This window comes from Trachypithecus francoisi, unplaced genomic scaffold (genome assembly GCF_009764315.1).
Source record: "Trachypithecus francoisi isolate TF-2019V2 unplaced genomic scaffold, Tfra_2.0 Contig01461, whole genome shotgun sequence".
Lineage (NCBI taxonomy): Eukaryota > Metazoa > Chordata > Mammalia > Primates > Cercopithecidae > Trachypithecus > Trachypithecus francoisi.
The window spans coordinates 1,478,889-1,500,000 of NW_022681433.1; the positions used below are offsets into that span (position 1 = coordinate 1,478,889).

Genomic DNA, 21,112 nt, shown 5'->3' on the forward strand with positions numbered 1-21,112 from the left:
AGAATGGAGAAGAGAGGAAATACATGGCAAAAATCCAAATGACAGATAATAAAGGTTAAATGAAGTTAGGGTAAGCAGCAAATGGAAAGGGAGAAATGAATTCATGAGAGATTCATGCATCAAAGGGACAGTATATCATAATGATATAGGAGTTAAGAAGGAATTACTTAGACAGATAGCAAAGGTATGGGAGTCCTTGGTAAGGCTTTTCTTTTTAATGAAAAGCAGCCCCAAATCATTTTCTAACAAAGAGCAGCCTACAAGCTGGGAGCCTGCATAGGTGAATGCCCGCAGGAACTAAGGACTAGACATTTTCAAGATGGCAGTTCCATCTTCCCTTCTCTGCCAGCTACGTGTATTGTAAGGAGCAGACAAGATGGCGCAGATCAATGGGAAAGCCCAGTTGCATAAGAAGATTAGGGTAGGGCAACCAGCCTTCCACACGTGCTATGTAAACATCATACCTGACCGAACCAATCTGTGAGCCCTGTGTAAATCAGACACCACCTCCTCAAACTGGACTATAAAACTCGGTACATTTGCCACCAGCCAGTCCTTTCTGCTCGGACACCCCTTCCTCTATGGAGGAAGTTGTTTCTCCTTCTCTTCTATTCTACCTATTAAATCTTCACTCCTAAACTCCTCCTGTGTGTCCATGTCCTAAGTTTTCCTGGAGTGTGACAACAAACCCCAGAGTATATACCCCAGACAACGTAGCCACTTCAGTAACAGTTAAATCAGGCATCAAACAAGTCACTTGACATGTGCGACCTGGGGCATGTTACTTATCTAATCCTTGCTTTCCTTATTTCTAAAAAGGAGAGAATAATTGTACTTACCTACCTCATAGTTTTACTGTGAGGATTAAATAAGATCTAAGATACATAGAATTGACCAAATGTGGTGACCGCTGACAATGAGTGAGGTCCTCGTGGGTGGGGACGTGTCTCTTTCATACACTTCTAAATCACCAGCACCTAACACTATGCCTGGCCATAGCAGGCACTAAACGGGTATGTGATGAAAGCAAATGAATTAATGATGGTGATTAGCAAGACAAAAAGTCAATCTCTTCTCTACAAGGCAATTTATTCTATATGACATAAAAGCTGTGGAGTAACATTTGGCTGGGAGTGGGTGGACTGCACAAATATGTTCAGTTTGAGAACATGGAGACTGAGATGGCTAGGGGACCCCCTACAGGAAGTGTCTGGTAGGTAAAGGAACTAGAGGCCCAGATCTCAGAAATACAGGCTAGAAAAAGGCCAATATTGCTGGTGGCCAAAGCCTAATCTAATTGATCAAATTAACTTAGAAAGGGGCAAACAGAATTAAGACTTCTAGGAAACAAAAACATTTGACAATAAAGGAATCAGGGATAGAGGCTAAGAGGCAGTGAAAAGATAGTAAGAAAGATAAGAGAACTTGGCCAGGCCCAGTGGCTCATGCCTGTAATCCCAGCACTTTGGGAGGCCGAGACGGGTGGATCACCTGAGGTCAGGAGTTCACAACCGGCCTGGCCAACACGGTGAAACCCCATCTCTACTAAAAATACAAAAATTAGCCAGGCGTGGTGGCATGCACCTGTAATCCCAACTGCTTGTAATGCTGAAGCAGGAGAATCACTTAAACCTGGGAGGCAGAGGTTGCAGTGAGCCAAGATTGTGCCACTGTAGTCCAGCCTGGATGAGAGAGTAAGACTACATATATATATATATAAAGATAAGAGAACTTAAACTTTGAAAGCAAAAGAAGAGAAGATATGAGAAGATGTGGTCAATAGCATCCAAACTGGCAAGAAGCAGTTGACAAAAAACTAGAGACCACTCGATTTAAGCAATTAAAATTATTAAGGGCCTTTGCAAAAGAAGTTTCATGAAATAGCTGCAGTAGAATGAAGAGTAAATAGAAGCTGAAGAAGGGCAGATAAGAAGGCTCTTAGAAAGATATTTCAAGATTAAGTAGAATGGGCCATAGAAGCACCTAAAAGTCAACCTGGCCAATTATTTCCACTACCACCTCCAAGTGGTCATTCGTTCTTATTAAAATATTTTTTCAACAGACACTTGAAGACCAGGTGCGGTGGCTCACAAAGTGCTATAATCCTAGCACTCTGGGAGTCCCCTTCATGTTACAATCCAATGTGGCTAATGGGATTCAGGGAGGAGCACAAAGGGCTCTGCTCCATGAAGTCATTCAGGGATCCAGGCTCCTTCCACTGGATAATCTACATCTACCTGGCAGGTGAGGGAAAACACAGGGTGTGGAGAGTCCCACAAACAGCTTGAGAGGCCAAGTGACAGACATCACTCTCACCTGTACTTCACTGGCTAGTTACATATCTCCATCTATCTGCAACGGGAAAAGGAAGTCTAATGGTGGGCCAAGAAGAACAGAAAAACACAGTTATCAGTGGGCAGAGCATTCTCTGTCCCCTTAAGTTACATGTCTGAGGCCATCTAATAGTACATGAAAAGCTGAGAATCAAACCCAACACTATCTAACTTCTCCAGGAACCTTGCTATTCTATGCTGCTGGCTCACTCCATTTCATTGAACCCACCAGCAAATTTAACATTTTCTCCAAATGAAAATGACAACAGCTGGTTTATATTCAAGAGTTCAATATTACTGTGGAATTATATTGTGTATACAGTAAGTCCTCACTTAACAACATCAATAGGTTCTCAGAAACTGTGATGTTAAGTAAAATGATGTACAGTAGGTCCTAGAATAACACTTTTTCATGCAACATCATTTCATTATAACATCAAGGAGAAAGAAAATTGGGTTTGTTATACGTCATTTCACTTAAAAGTCAGTTTCCATGAATCTATCAACGATGTTGAGTGAGGACTTACTCTCTCTCTCTCTATATATATATGTATTTTTTTCATCTATCTCTATTTTCTGACCTGCAGTTCCCCTTCACAAATCAATGGTTTTAACCTTCTGAGGGGCATACACATAGACATAAACTTTGGGGGGAGCCCTCTAAAACCCAACCAAATCAGGCATGCATGAATGCCAGGCTAAGAACCTTCTCTATAGTACTTTACTTTGGACACTGTTAACTCACTTTCAACTTTCTACCCGGTTCCCCCCAACCCCCTTCAGCCCCACTGACCTCCCTCTTTGCAGCTGCTGTTCCTTCTACTTAGCCTGCTCTTCCCCTAGAGGTCCACATGGCTCATTGCCTAAAAATCCCTTCCCACTGCACCTCCACTCACAGCCATGCTTTATTTCTCTCTATAGCACTTCTCACCTTCTCATATACTATGCATTTCATGTATTTACAAGTTCATAAATTCTCCTTGCATTAAAATGTGAGCTCCATGAGGGCAGAGGTTTTTGTATATTTTTTGCATATCGCTCTATCCCTGGTACCTACAACAGTACTTGGAACACCATAGATATTTCTTTGAATGCATGAACTGAGGAGCAACAAAGGAGTAAACTGAGAAGGAGCACACAGGAAGATGCATGATATTGAAAATGTTCCCATTCTGAAGCTAGATTCACAGGTGTTCATTTTACCATTGAGATTCACAAACTACAGAGATATTATATATTCTTACAAATATCAAATATTATATTATCACTTAATTTTGAAGTACTACAAGAGTGTAGATGAACAATACAACTCAAATCACCATGCTTGCTCAGATATAAACTCTTGCACTTTTTCTTACCTAAGTAAAATAGTGAGATGGAGAAAAGTAGGCCGAAAAAATCCTGTCATTTTCATTCCCTAGCTAGGTAAAAATAAATTTCACTCATATTTTTTCCTCAAATATGTTTTAATAGGCCATGTGGAAAATTACTTCACGTGATTCTTTTTAACACTATACCATGACCTTTCAAAAATGGCATCTTACCTTATAGAAGTGAAACTAAGAGTTTTCTTTGAAAACCTATTTGAAGAGTTAGGTACCTAGAAGCATTTTCTTTTAAAATAATCCTTTTAAAAGTACATTAAAAATGTCTCAATGATTTTTGTTAAGTTTAATTCAAATGAATATAAATTTCAGCTGGAATTTTTTATTTCAAAATTTACTTTTCAAATGTGCAGTCATATATCTGTCCCTAAAAACACAGTCTCCAAATGCAAAAAGGCATGATGAAACCTAAAGCATTGATGAGAGATATGCTCACAGATTAAACAAATGAATAAAGGCGGGAACAGGAAGAAGGAGGAAATAAGGGAGAGGAAAAGAGGAATTTAAAGGAGAGAGAAAAGGGGGAAGGGAAGGAGAAGGAGAGAGAGACCAAGAGAAGTAAGGAGCCCGCCTGCCTGCACACACACATGCTTGCATGCTGTAGATTAACGTTTCACTGCCCAAGAAGCTATGAGGCTACTGAAAGCAAGGCATCTGGAACCCACCCATTTTAATCCACTGTGAAAGGGATATGGGTACAATCATCAGAAGGAACTGCTTTTGAGTTCCAGCTTTGTCCGTTACTCAGCAGATATTCAAACTCGGTCTCAGTATAACCATTTGTAAAATTTAGGTAACTGTACACAACTGTTTCATAAGATCATGTATAGAAAACTGCTGTGTAACCAAGAAAATGCTAAACAGAAAAGTATTTTTAAATTTCTGAATTAAATGCACCAAGCTTATATTTAAAAAGATCTATTATACTAAATTACATTCTGGTGGTCTGAAAAAGCACTGATACTCAAATGACACAGTAAGAAGGTCAGAGATTCCAGATCTACACATGATAAAGTTAACCGTACTTCCTCATATAAAACAGAAGCCTAACAGTCTCCCAAATAGCCTCACAACAAAAAGCAGGAGGGAGAGAATTATTACCATATATGATCATTTGAAAAAAAAAAAAAAAAGGAACTATATAAAATAGGAATGATGCACATTGACTCCTAATTTAAAACTACTATCACCAATAGTTGTTGATCATTTTAAAATCATTTAACCAACTCAAAAATACAAATATTTCTTTATTTCTCTTATTTTAGAGGCAAGGTCTTGCTCTGTCACCCAGGCTAGAGTGCAGTGGTTCCAAGTTGCTGGGACCACAGGTGCCACCACGGCCAGCTAACTTCCTTATTTTTTTAATGTTTTATAGAGATGGGGTCTCCCTGTTTTGCTAAGGTTTGTCTCAGACTCTTGGCATTAAGCAGTCTTACCAGCTCAGCCTCCCAAATTGCTAGAATTACAGGCACGAGCCACGGTGCCCAGTTACAAATGTGTTTCCAGTGACTAAATAGTCATAGAGTAAAATACTCAATATCCAACAAAACCAAACAAATTTGCCAAGGGAAACTGTAACCTACTAACATGTTATGGCCTTTTTCAAAGGTCTATTCTTAGATGTAAAACAAACTCTCTTTAATTAAAACCTTTGCTATTAAACACATTTCCTGAGTAATTAAAGCCTAACAAATCCAATATGAGTGAAAAACATTGTACCCTGGAAACAGAAAGGGGCCCCACATCCTTTATAATGGTAGTTTCATATAACCTTTTGCCTCTTTACCACAATAGCAAACAAGCAAACTTAAACTAAATGAAAGAGTTCTAAATTTAGATACCTTAAAATAAGGCATCTTTAAGTTATATGTAAAGGTTTAGCAAATTATTTATTATGTCTCTTATCTTTAATAATGGGATATCATGTTTAACTTGTAATCAAAATGGAAAGAAAGCTGTTATACCATATATTACCGTACTGAGAGTCAGAATTTCCAGTCTATATTTAGTTCACATTAAAATGGAAGCAAAGACGCAAACCAAGCTAAAAATAAAATGTTCTACAAAGATGAGATTTTTTAAATGGACTGAAATCTAGCTTTATTTGGTCCCTTAAATGTGGATCAGATTTAACAGCACCTTAACTTTGCAATGCTTGGCAAACCTAACTATACTACCTTCCATTTTCTAACACAGGTGCCAGCAAACTACAGCCCACAGATTATATCCATGGGCCATATCCTGCCGGCCGCCTGATTTTATACAGTCAACGAGCTAAGGTTTTCACATGTTCAAATTGATTTCTTAAAAAGAGGAATAATAATATTTCTTAGCACATGAAAATTATATGAAATTCAAATTTCAGTGTCCTTAAATAAAGTTTTGTTGGAACACAGCAACACTTAAAGTATTGTCTATGGCTGTTTGATACTACAATGGCAAAGTAGAGTAATTTTTTTCTTTTTTTTACTAAGGTATAACTGACAAATAAAAATTTTATATATTTCTGGTACATGGAGTGATTTTTCATGTATGTATACATTATGAAATGATTAAATCAAGCAAATTAATATATCCATCAGCTCACATACTTAATTTTTTGTGGGTGAGAACATTTAAGATCTATTCTTGGCAATTTTTAAGTATACAATGCTTTATTATTAACTACAGTCACCATGTTCTACTAAAGAATTTCTTCTATTCTCCAGAATAAGAACTTATTCTCCAGAATCATTCTGGAGTTCTCCAGTTCTCCCCAGCACCCTCCCCTTCTTAGTAACCTCCATTCTCTGAGCTAAATAACTTCAGCAGACAACTTACGGCCCACAGAATTTAAACTATTTACTATCTGGCCCTTTATGGGAAAAGTTAGCCAACTTCTGGCCTGAATGTGTGTTAATTGCTTGAGATATCTTTCTGCTCACCACCTATCAAAATGTAAAAGTTCCTACTTGCTTCTGATTTCATATTGAGTTTCAGAGCAATAAACCTGTCGGTATCACTTTACTCTCATTTCCTAATATTCTTCTGGCCATGTTTCTGTTTCCCATCTATTTGGATCATTATGATTCCCATGTTTCCACTCAGAACTCTAGCTAATAAACAATATTTCCTAATTTATTCTGCTTCTCTTTTAAATGCTGGCCATGGACCATCATGACCCAGTAATGGGCTGCCACCTACAATTTCAAAAACACAGAGCAAGTCTTCCCCGGCATACTTCACCTAGCGTTTGTGATGAAAGATAATGTTTAATGGCACAAATTAAAATTGTATAAGGCAGTGAAAAATGCAAATCAATATTTTCATATACTGCCTTACCATAAAGGAACAGGAGTTTGTTTATACATCCTTCATATTAAATTGAAACCAAGATATCAATTGAAGAATGTGATCATTATCCTTACTGGGCTTAAAAATACATGTTTTTGGCCGGGTGTGGTGGCTGACGCCTGTAATACCAACACTTTGGGAGGCCAAGGCAGGTGGATCACGAGGTCAAGAGATCGAGACCACCATGGCCAACATGGTGAAACCCCGTCTCTACTAAAAATACAAAAAATTAGCTGGGCGTGGTGGCATGTGCCTGTAGTCCCAGTTACTCGGGAGGCTGAGGCAGGAGAATCGCTTGAACCCGGGAGGCAGAGGTTGCAGTGAGCCGAGATCGTGCCACTGCACTCCAGCCTGGCCAACAGAGTGAGACTCCGTCTCAAAAAAAAAATATATATATATATACACACACACACACACACACACACACACACATATATACACACACAGTTATACATATAATTAGTAGTAGCAGTAAGATTTGTGTTCTTTCTTTTATTTTACTTTAAATTCTGGGTTGCATGTGCAGAACCTGCAGGTTTGTTACATAGATATACATGTGTCATAGTGGTTTGCTGCACCAAAAATATATCTTAATCCAGATAGAATACTGGTGTGTTTTTTGGTCTTGTTTTGGGTTTGTTTTTTTCTTTGAGATGGAGTCTCACTGTTGCCCAAGCTAGTCTTGAATTCCTGGGTTCAACTGATTGTCCTACCTTGGCCTCTGAAAGTGGTAGGATTACAGGCATGAGCCACTGCCTTCAGCCTAGATAAAATGTTGATGCAAAATTCTGAGTATCTTTTGTGTTTAGGTATGTTTTTCCTAAATTTAGAGACTCATTTGTGGCCATTAGCTGTAAGAAGACATATGAATGTCAAAAAAATAAATAAATGAGAACACAATAAACCTCATCAGGAAGTATTTTTGACACATGCAGTTTAACCTTAGCCGAGATGACCTAAGGGCAGAAAAAGTCATTGAGATGGTTACCATTTGTTTATACTGTTCGGTTTATGATTGTTGAACAATCCTAGGCTGTAAGCCTGACCAAGTTTCTTCCAGTCATTCCCATAAAATGAAAGGTTGCAGTATTCATGGGCCAACAAAAAGCACGCAAAGCTTCTTTCACATTCATCCTCAAAACCCAATTTGTCTGAATCTGTATTAGCATTGTTTCAAAAATGTCTTATTCTCAGTAAACACCTGTGAAATTCTCTACAACAGCATGTCTGAATGCAAATCCAAAAACTCAAGAAGGTAAAGAGGAGGAAGACATATGACAAGTGTTGGGACTCCATTTTGGCTTTCCTACATCAGTACCACTTTCACTTTTGTACATAAGTGACTTTCTGTCTTTGAGAAATAAAGGCAGCCATAAAATCATTCAGTGTTTAGCACCTGAGTGACTAGATGAGACCACCTGAAATTCCACTTAGGTTATTCAGAGAAAGGAAAAAGTTCAAAACAGAGAAAGAGGAAAATAGTAGAGAGGACAGCATAGACATACAACAAAACCAGGAATAAATGGAAGATGAAAAGGGGAACAAAAAGTATACTGTATGGAGTTATGATGAGGGTGCTAAAATATACATGAGGATTTTATTAAGCCACACTGATTTCAAAAGCAATACCAGTTCCATTCTTTACTTAAAAAGTCATCAAATCCACTATGAAAAAGTTTAGATTAGTGCACTGTCCTAAAACAACCCATATTTACTTCTGCAAAGAACTGATTAGTTAAATGATGACATATTAGGTTGAACCATACGAAGCATTCCATATTTGAGCAGTTTTGACCTACTGACAAAGCAGGATGGACGAGCAAGAACTGCTTGTGCTGTCTTAAAAATGACCAGGGCTGAGCGCCGAGGCTCACACCTGTAATCCCAGCACTTTGGGAGGCAGAAGTGGGCGGATCACCTGAGGTCGGGAGTTCGAGACCAGCCTGACCAACATGGAGAAACCCTGTCTTTACTAAAAATAAAAAATTAGCTGGGCGTGGTGGCGCATGCCTGTAATCCCAGCTACCCGGGAGGCTTGAGGCAGGGGCAGGAGAATCGTTTGAACCTGGGAGGTGGAGGTTGCAGTGACAGAGATCATACCATTGCACTCTAGCCTGGGCAACAAGAGTGAAACTCCATCTCAAAAAAAAAAAAAAGAAAGACTGGGCTTTGAGCTAATCTTAGGGCCTACCTCTCCTCCAGGAGCTCTTATCTTACACACCTGTGCAGGGACACAGAAAGTATTTGTCTTTTTCTAAAGATCCTTCCCTTAATTCTCATCTGAATCATAACTGAAGACTTGGAACCAACGTTAAATTTAGTAGTTCTCATTCTATAAATTCCCCCTATTGCTCTCACTTTCTTCACATATCAGTATATGTGATAAAAGACATAAATGCTGAAGTCTGTGACATACATGAACAGTCCAATTGCAGGAGATGGGGTATGAGGTTGAAGTTCACTGGTCTCAGAAATCTTATACCCTGATCTCAGGTGCTCATATATGAAAATGTTGATGAACTTATATGCTCTCTAACATATGAGAAAGTGTAAAATGCAGAATTTCTGACATTCAATACACTTTTGAAATTCAAGCAATATTTCATTTCATAATCAAAAATTATCTCTCATGATGGCAAAATGTATATGCTAAATGTTTTTATTAGAAAGACAGAAAATCACAAATAATGTGCTTTTTAAATTTACTTTTAGTCTCCATAAGCATATCATCTTAGCTATTACAATGAGCTCATGAAACCTATAAAATATAGTGGTACTCCCAACAAATTTGTTGTTTGACATGATTCAATTCAATTTAGAGTCATCTCTAAGTTTTCTTTCGAACAGTATAAATCTACTGGTTAATCCTGATATAAGTATGCATGGAATTTTGACCATTTCATATAAACATGTAACATACATGTTTGTTTGTTTGCTTGTTTATTTAAGAGACAGAGTCTCATTTCATTGCCTAGGTTGGAGTGCAATGGCACGATCTCAGTTCACTGCAGCCTTGAACTCCGGGGCTCCAGTCATCCTCAGGTACCTTGATTTCCCAAAGTGCTGGGATTATAGGCGTGAGCCACCATGCCTGGCCTCCATACAATTTTTTTTTTTTTCTTAACCTGCCATTTTGCCCATCATTGACACAGTTTTATGAACTTTTTTCAGAATTAAGATTTGAAATGTTTAAAACACTTTTAGGAAAAAGTCCCTAACTTTTTAGCCTTAATCTTATAAAAACACATTAAATGCCATATTCTTAATTTACTACAAACTCAAAAAGTCACTATTAAAAGGAGTTACAAGATGTACTCTTAACTAAGGGGACTGAATCCCTAACTATTTAATAAGTGTGTCTTGTCAACGGTTGTTCTTGTGTGTTGTTCTTACACATATGTATTTCAGAAAATAAGGAGGCAGGTTAATACAAACATTAATCCACTAGCCTTTTTTGGACAGTCTAACTGTCATTCAGGCTGGAGTGCAGTTGTGCAATCTCTGCTCGCGGCAACCTCTGCCTCCCAGGTTTAAGCGATTCTCCTGCCTCAGCCTCCAGAGGAGCTGGGATCACAGGTGCGTGCCCCAAAGCCCAGCTAATTTTTGTATTGCTAATAGAGATGGGGTTTCACCATGTTGGCCAGGCTGGTGTGGAACTCCTGGCCTCAAGTGATCCGCCTGCCTCAGCCTCCCAAAGTGCTGGGATTACAGGCATGAGCCACCGTGACCTGCCTCCACAGGCATTTAATAAAAATTATTTTTCCAAATAGGAGTTCATTGACTTTAGGGAAAATTTTTTCATAAAAATAGGTGTAGAATGAATTTTTTGCAAATTTATTTTTAAAGACGGTACCCAAAGCCAGTGATTTTATTGGTTCCCTTTTCAAATTCCTCATTAAAGTTCCCTACTGATAACAGACTCTGTGAAGATTTCTAAACTACGATAAAAATTAGAATATATAAAAATCCTTTACTGTCCATAAGCATTTGCTTTGTGTATGTTCATGATCAAATTAAAAATTAACTTTGAGACCTCACAGGTCGACAGCACAAGCTCCATTAACAAGAGTAATACACCATTCTAATGTCCACATAGCACAGAGATAACTTTTCATTATTAAAAAGAACCACGGACGCATGGTTCTGAACCCTGCACTTGGCGGGAACCTGCGACAAGAGAGCCAGGCCAGCCCTTGGAGCCACGCAGGGTGCGGTTAAGCCGCGAGTACCATGTCCCACTGGCCTGCCTCGGGGCTTCTGCCTCCCAGACTGCATGCAGCAGGAGGCAGAGAGGCAGGAAAGGCTGACCGCTGCCACCTCCCACCCACCCTCTGAGTGGGCCTAAGAGGGAAAGCAGCAGGGCTCACTGCAGCGCGGGCTGGTTGGCCAGCACACGCGCACGCTCCCCCGAACAGCAGGGAAGAAAAATTGAAACTCTCCTTTTAAGTTCCCTAAGTGGGAACTCGCGACTGCGCGTCAGCTTTTTCCCACGCTCCCGCCGAGCCGCGGGTTCCCTGCACCCGCCTCTGCCAGCCGAATTCCCTGGGAGCCCAGGCTCGCAGCCTCCCGCACGCCAGCCGGGAATCCTTGCCGCAGCACCCCGGTCCAGCGACCCCCGGGCCCCGCCCCGTCCCGTCCCGCCCCGCCCCGCCCGTGCCCCAGGCCCCGCCCCGCCTTACCATCCCCACCATCCCCGCCTTCCCGGGATCGCCCGGCGCGCTCCAGCGCTCCAGCGCTCCAGCGCCCCCGCACCCTCTCCACCTCCCGCTTTCCACGCGGCCTTCAGGCCCGCCTCCTCCGCCCTACCTTGGTCCGGATCTGTCCGGAGGTGGACACTTTGCGGATCAGTTTCTGGGGTCCCTCTTGCTCCGCTTCGCTGTCAGACGAATCCTCTCCCGGCCCCGCCGAGGCAGCGGCGGAGGGGACCGCGGCGCCGGCCGCGGCGGCCGCTCCTCCAGCGGCGCCCGGAGGGTGGTGCTGGCCTCTGGCCCCTGCCATCCTCTCCGACTCCTGCAGGGACACAGCACCGCCCGCCGGGGGCGGCGGCGGCGGTCAGCGGGTGGGTTCTGCCCAAGCGGAGCCCGGAACCCCGCGCCCGGCCGCCGCCGCCATCTTCCGTTCCCCCAGCTACTCCCGCGGGGGAAGGGTCGCCCGGGACAGGAGCCCTCCAGGCAGGAGTCCACCCGGCTCCTCCGCCCGGTTCCCGCCGGAGTGGCGGCCACGGTGGGGCACAGGGGTCGCTGACCCCCGCCCGCCTGGGACCCCTGCGCACCCAGCCTTGGATAGGACCAGCGCGGGTAGAGAGGATGGGGTGACAGGGTTTGGAACAACATCTCTTCCACTCCCTCTACGATCTGGGGTCCCCAGGATGGACAGGAGGGTGGGGGAGGCAGGAAACCTCTGCAGCCCACCCCGCAGTGGCGATGCCCGCACACCCCCTCTCACTTCTGTGCAGCAGGGGCAACACCAATCCCTGGGGAAGAATGGAAACCTGCAGCTTCCTCCCGGCACCCTTGGGTGCACCCGCCACCTCCTGGACCCCGAATCTCTCCAGAGACACTTGGGCCTCGCCGCGCGGTTCCAGCTGAATAAAAGTCCCCTCTGCCCCCAAGACAGTCGGGCGCTGCCCCTCGTCGGTCTCCCGACCCCCAGCCCCACTCCGAGGACCGTACCTCTCCCGCCTCAGCCAGGGCCGTCCGATCCTCTCAGCTCTCCCTCTCAGCTCTCCCGACTGCGGCGTTCAGTTTCTGGCCCACCCCCACCCCCATCCGGCGCACACGGAAGAGAAGAGCATTTTCCGGGAGGTTCAGCTCCGCTCTGAGAACTTTTCGTTCAGAAAGAGCGATCCCCTTCGGCTAACAGGAAACTGGGAAGGGCGTGGAGAAAGCGCAGAAACAAGAGACTACACGCAGCCCAAGACGACAGAATGCACAAGAACTGTCTAAGCTGAAGCGCTAACCGAGATTGCCTGGAAGAAAACAATGCACTCGAGCCATGCGAACACCAGTACCCGAGACAAAAAGCCTTGGAAGTCCTGGCAGAGCCACTCCCTAGCCCGCACTAGAGCAAGAGGAAATGGGATCAACAGGCTGTGGCCACCGCGCACAACTCCCCTGCGAGCTGGCTGCGCGAGCACTTGGGAACCGCGGACTGGCAGCGGGTTGTGCACGCTCAACGTCAAAGAAGCCTCACAGGTGTGAGCGGGCTGCGGGAGAAGACACTAAAACGACAGATCCCTCTTGTCATCCAAAGAGAACACCAAACTGGTGTTAGCTGTATTTTTAAATATTTTAAATAGGACAAAAAGTCCCTGCCAGACTGTGGAGTCTCTCCACCTGGAGAAAGCAGTCAATTTCTGTTATCATGTTCATGCCTTTCAGTACCCATTCCTTTCGTATTTTTTCAGTTGACATGACCTTTAAGGTTCCTCCAAGCTAAGATTCTGTTTTGGTTTTTTTTTTAACTTGCAGTCTTACTCCCAACAAGAAATTTGATTTATTAGAGCTAATAGTTCTAAGAAGTTTTAAGAAATAGTATGCAATCCCAATACTGGACATCACATTGTAAATTAAATTCATTAAGATGTAAAATGTGTTTAGTTCAAATATTTAAAGACAGCAGACTGCTGCTATGTAATAATAACAGAGAAGCTATTTCTGCAGCTAATATTGACTCCTTTAGGAAAGGAAGGAGTTGGGCAAAACGAATTTTAAGAGCGCTTAGAGCTCTACAAATGTGTAATTCTCTATCTGCAAAGAACGTATTTCTGGAAATTCTTAAAAGAGAAAAATAATCAAAATAATGGCCTTCATCCCCACCTGTTTGGTCATGGACAAGCCCAATATTTTGGAAACGTAGACAAGGACACCTAGTACAGGGTCTTTTGAAAGAATAAACTTAGTTTAGTCCTCTCTTTTAATGTAAAGAAACTGAGGCCCCAAATCACAAACTGACCAAAGTCATTTTGACTTTTGACCAAAGTCAAAATCATGCGGTTACTATTCTAATGTTCTATTCACTTGACCACACTGTATAACAAAAGTCAGTCTGTCAGTTACCATATACTTCTATTCATACTTTGTTTTATACAGCAACATTTTCCAGAATCCAGGCAGCGAGTGATTAAAACTGAAAGGCATTATCTCATGCCCACGCTGATTTTGTGATTTTAAGAGGTCAGATTACACACCTCACCCTTTGATTCAGACACTGATTGCTTAAAGATACTTAAAATGTTTCATATCCCAGAGCTGAGCCATTAATACCTCAGAGTAAAGGTATTCCCTTCTCATAAAGATTTAACCTCAGAGCCAGCTTTGCACTTCTGCAATCACCTCTTCTGAAGAGCCAGTTTCAACCAATCCATTATTTAAGATACCTGACTTACTACCCTCTTCTCGGTCTTATCTGTAAATTAGAAGTTTTTAGAATGAGTATCTAATTTGTGCACTGTGTACCTGCAATGTACTTCACCTTCTTTAAAAGTATTACAACATCAAGGTCTCAATCTTTCCAACCATTTCAACCATGTAGCTCAAAATAGCAACTGAAACAATTCCAAATATGAGGTATCTTACATTATTTATTTGATTTATAAGAATTCTTGATCTTTTCCTTACTTAGTGATTTCAGATTTTCCAATAATTGCTTAGATACATCTTACATTTTTATTGTTACTTTGAAATCTCTGTTCAGAACATATGACAAACACACTATTAAAGACTTGAACATAAGCTGTGTAGACACTGCATTTAGGATGAAATGGAAATAGGTGGTAGTTACCCCTACATTAGGTTTTTACTTAATAGAGATCCTGGCCCACTAAAATAAAGAACACCTATTAGACTGAAGATGTGTAAGTCACTGCCAAATTTCATGCTGATACCAACTTTATGAATATTAGTGTATTATTTTCTACAGAGGTATTTTGAATTATATTTTTACTGATCACTATTCATAACAAAAGGGGTTTATACCCATTGGCAACTTTTAAATCTCATATGTTCTATGGTTTTATCTTAAATATTATACCATAAATACACAGAATGTTACATCTTATATCCTGAAGAGCTCAAGTCAGCACTTAAAATATAGCCGTGTTCTAGGACTTGTGTTCCTAATCAATAAGGAACCATGCAATCAAAGAATACTGCAGGTTGACCAAGTACAGGCATTGAGAAACTGCCTTAATTAAAACTTAAGAACATGCTATTTGCTACATATTCAGAATTTAACATTCAAAACTTTTAACCTATTACCATTTCCTTAGTTGTTACCTGAATGAAAAAGATTTGGGGATTAATCATGATAGTAACTGCATATACATATGGTCATCCTTGTACCTGAGGCAAAAACCTTTCATCATCTAGACCCAATGCAAAGATGTTTATAAACCTCTCATTTATATTTTGGCCCTATCCTCTGAAACTCTTTCCTTTCTAATTTTCCTTTAGACCTGGATAGTTTTATCAGCACTAACTAGTATAAAACCATTTCAAAATAAAGCAATTTTTTTTTCTTTTTTTAGCGACAAGTTCTTGCTCTCTTGCCCAGGCTGGAGTGCAATGGCCAATCACAGCTCACTGCGTCCTTAAACTCTGGGCTCAAAGGCTCCTCTGGCATCAGCCTCCCAGGGTAGTCACAGGATAGCTGGGACTACAGACATGCATCACCAGGCCTGGCTAGTTTTGTTGTTGTTGTTGTTGTTAGTTTTGTTGTTGTTGTTGTTTAGAAACATGGTCTGGTCATCTTCCCCAGGCTGGTCTCAAACTCCTGGCCTCAAGAGATCCTCCCACTATGGCCTCCCAAAGTGTTGGGATTACAGGCGTGAGCCACTGCACCAAAAGCAAATTTTATAAGTGTACTCTAGCATCGCCCCACTAAGCACTATTTTGTAAGTACTTCCACATTTTTGAAGTGTTGGCTAGAATTCTAACTACCTATTTTCCCCCCAGTAAGGCTTGTTTGGCTACATATCTTTCTACCCACCCATGCCCACCACTAAAGTATTTTTAATTGATTAGAAATTTAGGTTATGCCTCTATTTCCACTGAAATTTGATTGCATTTCAAAGCTAGCATTAAAGAAAATACACAGAAACTTAGAATGCTAAAATTTATCTTCTTTAGGACAATGACTTAGCCAGAATAAGGCTGATCATTTATTTAAATGGTTCACTTAACTAACTTCAGTTCATCTCCCAATCGTGTCGTAAAGTTCAGCAACAGCTCAACATGGCTGCATTTTAAGAAAGAAGTGCTGGGCCGGGCGCGGTGGCTCACCCCTGTAATCCCAAAATTTTGGGAGGCTGAGGTGAGTGGATCACAAGGTCAGGAGATGGGGACCATCCTGGCTAACAAGGTGAAACCCCGTCTCTACTAAAAATACAAAAAATTAGCCGGGCATGGTGGCAGGCGCCTATAATCCCAGCTACTCGGGAGGCTGAGACAGGAGAATCGCTTGAATCCAGGAGGCGGAGGTTGCGGTGAGTCAAGATGGCACCACTGAACTCCTGCCTGGGCAACAGAGCGACACTCTGTCTCAAAAACAAAAAAGAAAGAAAAGTGCTGTTCTCTTTACTGTTTGTCATCATCAATTCCTGATACTGTGTTTGCTCTTCTGCATGAATAGTTCCATGCAGAATCACATGATCACGTTTTAGGTTCCATCAAAAATGAGTAAGAACAGGCCAGGTGAAGTGGCTCATGCCAGTAATCCCAACACTTTAGGAGGCTGAGGTGGACAGATTGCTTGAGCCCAGGAGTTCAAGGCCAGTCTGGGCAACATAGCTGGGACTATAAGTGCGCACCACCATGCCCATCTATACCAAAATTAGCCTGGCATGGTGGCAAGCACCTATAGTCCCAGCTACTTGGGAGGCTGAGGTAGAAGAATTGCTTGAGCCCAGGAGGCAGAGGTTGCAGTGAGCTGAGAATCTGGCCCCTGCACTCCAGCCTGGGTGACACAGTGAGACACTGTCTCAAACAATGAGGAGAGTAAATGGTTACACGTATGCTGTTGTTATATGTACATGCCCTTATGTTATCCTGTAAGGGATAATGCAACAGGATCTGTTCATTATTGAACAGAATGAATATTAAGCGTATTCAATATTGTTGAGTATTGAACATTTCTTTTCATAAATGTAAATGAGCATACTTTTATGGTAAAGCATTAAGTTGCCTATATTTGAATTTAAAAAGCAAATTTTATAAACTCTTGACCTGTAATCCTAGCTCTTTGGGATGCCATGTCAGGAGGATCCCTTAAGGCCACAAGTTTGAGACCAGCCTGGGTAGATCCCACCTCTACAAAAAAAATCCAAAATGAGCCCAGCGTGGTGGCATGTGCCTGTAGTCCTAGCTACTCAGGAGGCTGAGGCGGGAGGATCCCTCGAGTCCAGGAGTTCCTGGCTGCAGTGAGCTACGATCACAGCACTGCACTCCAGCCCGGGCAACAGAGCAAGTCCCTGTCTCAAAAAAAATAAACAAAAACGTTTTTAAATTAAAAAAAAACTTTGAAATGGAGTCCAAGTCAAAGCAGGTGTTTCTAACCTGAGGTCCTTGAGGATCCACAGACTGGTCTTAAAAGAAATCTGTGATACTCTTGAAATTGTATTAAAATGTTTTACATATATACACACAAATACATATATAAAACATATGTATGTAACATGTATGTCACATTAGCGCATGTTTGAGGGAAAGAGGGTCCATAGCTTTGATTAGATTCTTAAAGGGATTGCTAACCCCCAAAAAGGTCACAAATCCCCAATTCTGATGGATTTTGTGTCCCTTCAAAACATATGTAGATTAAACTGTCTCTCCCTCCCCCTTCCCCTTGCTCCAAATGCCTGGAAGATTTAACATTTAAACACTTTTTTCCCTAACGTATCCCACATTTATCTTTATATGCCACTTTTTAGTAATTTGGATAAATTGTCTTTTTAAAAGAAGTTAAATGAGAATTCCCCTCGTTAGTTCTTAGATGGACTTGGTCATATCTGTGTGACCACAGGGTTTAGAATAAAGTCGCTTGTGAAAAGTATTATTTGAAGCCTCACACCCATGATCTCTGAATGTATTTTCTGTGACTTTCTGATTGTAAACCATTAACATATATGAAACAAGACATTCTGTTTAGTTAAGAACGTCAGCTTTCTGAGGTCAAGGATCTGTCTCTCTGTTGTTGGTAACTGCTATCCAACAGTCCTGGAACATAATAGGTGCGGAATGAAAATAGGTGCAGAGCAAATGAAAAGGTCTTCAGTGTTTAAAGAAAATAACCCTAATTTTTTAAAAATGGTTCTGCAGTCTGGATAAAGTATTGCAGTCCATTCACACATTTATGTTAGGGCTCTAGTTTTAAAAGCTCCAGTGCCTAAGACTGGGAACTGAATATTTTCTGTGGAAAATAAATGAGCATTTCACTTGTCACTTTAGAGACGCAAAAAAATAAACTTCTTTCTCTAATCTTCTAAATGTCAAGTAGTTCTGACATCAGCAGCCTAAAGGAAAATAACATACACCCGGATATTTCCATTGTGATTGGTGTTGGCTTAAAGTATCCAGGTTCCTACAGGAAAGTTTAAAAGTCAAGTCACTGAGTTTAGTTCTCAATGATCTTTGATTTAAACTTCAAAACTGGATTGTATTTTTAATCTGGAGACTAGCTTAAGGCCCGTGATAACCACAATGGAAGAAACATGAGCAGATGGGCAACCTGACGACATGTTCAAATTCACGAAAGCAAAGACAGCTGCAGATGCAGAGGGCTCAGAGTCGAAGGACGCTTCTGAAAGGTCAGGAATCAAGCCGAGAAACGTACTCTGAGCAAAGGAGCTGACAGCGTATATACTTAGAAAAGAAAAAGGACAGCCAACCCTGGCACCTGACCTAGCGGCTCTCAACAGGCAGAGGGCCAGCTGAGCAGACTCGGAGAGTCCCTGGGAAACCAGCATCCGAACACGTTGACCGGAACACGGGTGAGGCCAGAAATTTCGGACGGGGCTTTTCAGACTGGCTCAGAATGTCAACCAAGAAGGAGTAGCAAACATCGAGGCAGGGCGTGGAGAGCCAAAATTCGACGCCAGGGAAAAGGCAGCCCACACAGGCTTCCAGAGCTCTGAGTGAGAGAGGGGGATTCCGGGGTGGAATCCCTGGAGGGATGTGAGACGGTTCTGTTAGAATCGGAAGAAAGAAGAAAGTTGAGGGAGTTTGAGGGAACAAATCCAAAGCCCCCCGGTCTCTTCCTCCTTATCCTTGCACACATAAGACAGGCACACACACTACTCTTGGCTCCTAAAATTACTCAACCTCCGCGTTGCGTGTGCAGCGAAATCTCAGGCGAAAGCGAAGTCAGCTTTCAGCTTCGTCCCCGGCAAAACCCGTTGCACCCTCCAGACGCCCAAGCTTTAGCGGCGGGCAGGAGTCGGAGGCGTGGTTCTGGGCTCCGCGCCGCGCTCACCCTCTCCCGGCGCGGGTCCCGGGGAACCTGCGCGCCCAGGTGACGACCAGGGCGCGGTCTCGGCAGGGAAAACCGGGCTCTTCCGACTCCCCACGCCGACCGCGCAGCCTGGCTTCTCCTCTCCCCCGCCTACATTCCACGCTCTCAAAGCAAGTGAAAAGTTGAGTCGATGAAGCCGGGAAACGGTCCTCGCAGGGCCGTCGCCAGCGGTTGCTCGCGGAGAGCCTCGATCAGCCGGACAAAGGCGCTCCAGGCGGCGCGCGAGGAGGAGCCCGGGCGGCGGAGGAAGCGCTGCCCCGGCTGGGAAGCAGCTGGGGACCTCATCCCGGGCCATTTCCTGAACGGAACCCGGCCCGGGCGGGGGGAGCAGAGGAGAAGCAGGAGGGGGTGGGCGCGGGCGCGGTACCCACCGGTTCCTCCCACGCTGGGCTGTGGGCGCCAGGCGCGGGGCGCACGTGCTGCGGCTCCATCGCGCCGGCCCGCGCCCGCCGGCCGCCCGGGCGCGCGGACCCGGGTCCCCGCCGCCGCCGCTGCGCCGGAGCTGCTGGATGCGCTTCCCTCGCCGCGGTCCCTCTCGGCAGCCGCCGCCGCCCCGGCTCCCCGCCCAGGGCCAGCCACCGGCCCACCCGCCGACTCCGGCTTCCGCCGCGCTCTCCCGCCCCCGCGCCGGTCCCTTCCTCCTCCGCCGCCGCCTCCTTCTCCACGGTCCCGCTCCCCTGCGCGGCTCCGAACGGTCCGCTCCCCGCCGCCGCCGCCGCCTCCCACGGGCGCAGAATCCGCCCCTCGCTCCTTCCTCCGCCCCCGGCGCCCTCCCCTTTTCCTCCCCGCTGCCCGCCCCTCCCCCCCCCCCGCCGCCCCCTCCTCCCGGCGGGCGGCCCGGGACGCACGTGACCCCCCCTGTCAGGCCTTATAAGGCGCGGAACCGAAAGCGGCCGCCGGGTGGTCACGGGCACCGGGGCGGCCGCGCGGAGAGGAGCGGCCTCCCCAGGGGCCGGACGCGCGGAGAGTGGCGAGGAAAGCCCGGGCTGGGCTGGGTTAGGCTGGCCACCGCGCTGGCGACGGGAGCACACACGGGTCCCGGGAGACGCCTCCCAACGCCCCTGTCTCTCGCTCTTGCAGTCTCCCGGTGCCTGCAGCCCGCGCCCGCCTCCCTCCAAACGCTGGCGGCCCGCGCTGCAGGCGCCTCCCCTCCTGGGGGTGCTGAAGCTTGAGCGAAATCCCACTGGACAGTAACCGGCTTCAGCTGAGCGAAGACTCAGCCGCACTCCAGCTGCGCTCCAGGGCAAGCTGCGCCGGGCACGGTTTCTTCCTTGTGACGTTTAAAGAATGCAGATGGGTTACCAACTACAGGAGAGGTTAAACTTGAGGTAGTGCTTTTAAAATTCATTATCAACGTTTTCATGGAAAGAACCGGCTAAGGAGTTGATCTGTCTTCCAGTTTTATCCCTAGACTCAAATTAGGACATGGGGTGGCTCTCAGTGAGCGCTCAATAAACAGCAAGTCTCCTCCTGCCCTTTGTAAAAGCGTTTCAGATAGCGTTTCGGATCATCTTGGCATTGAAAGCGATTTGCATCTAGTTCCAGTCCAAGTGTGAC

At 44.1% G+C, this 21,112-nt stretch overlaps 1 protein-coding gene across 3 annotated transcripts in view; it reads right to left on the reverse strand.

Moving 5' to 3' along the window:
- The window catches only part of DGKH (diacylglycerol kinase eta), a 222,378-nt gene extending 202,144 nt beyond the window's left edge, over positions 1-20,234 (reverse strand). For 2 of the 3 annotated variants that reach the window (XM_033234136.1, XM_033234149.1), the window contains exons 1-2: positions 19,927-20,234; positions 11,858-12,061 (exon numbers count right to left, since the gene is read on the reverse strand). In XM_033234136.1, the coding sequence (XP_033090027.1) occupies positions 11,858-12,061; positions 19,927-19,986 (264 nt within the window). In that variant the 5' untranslated portion in view covers positions 19,987-20,234. The remainder of the gene's footprint in view (positions 1-11,857; positions 12,062-19,926) is intronic. The other variant, XM_033234140.1, reaches the window with a different exon arrangement.
- Between the last annotated feature and the right edge of the window lie 878 nt (positions 20,235-21,112).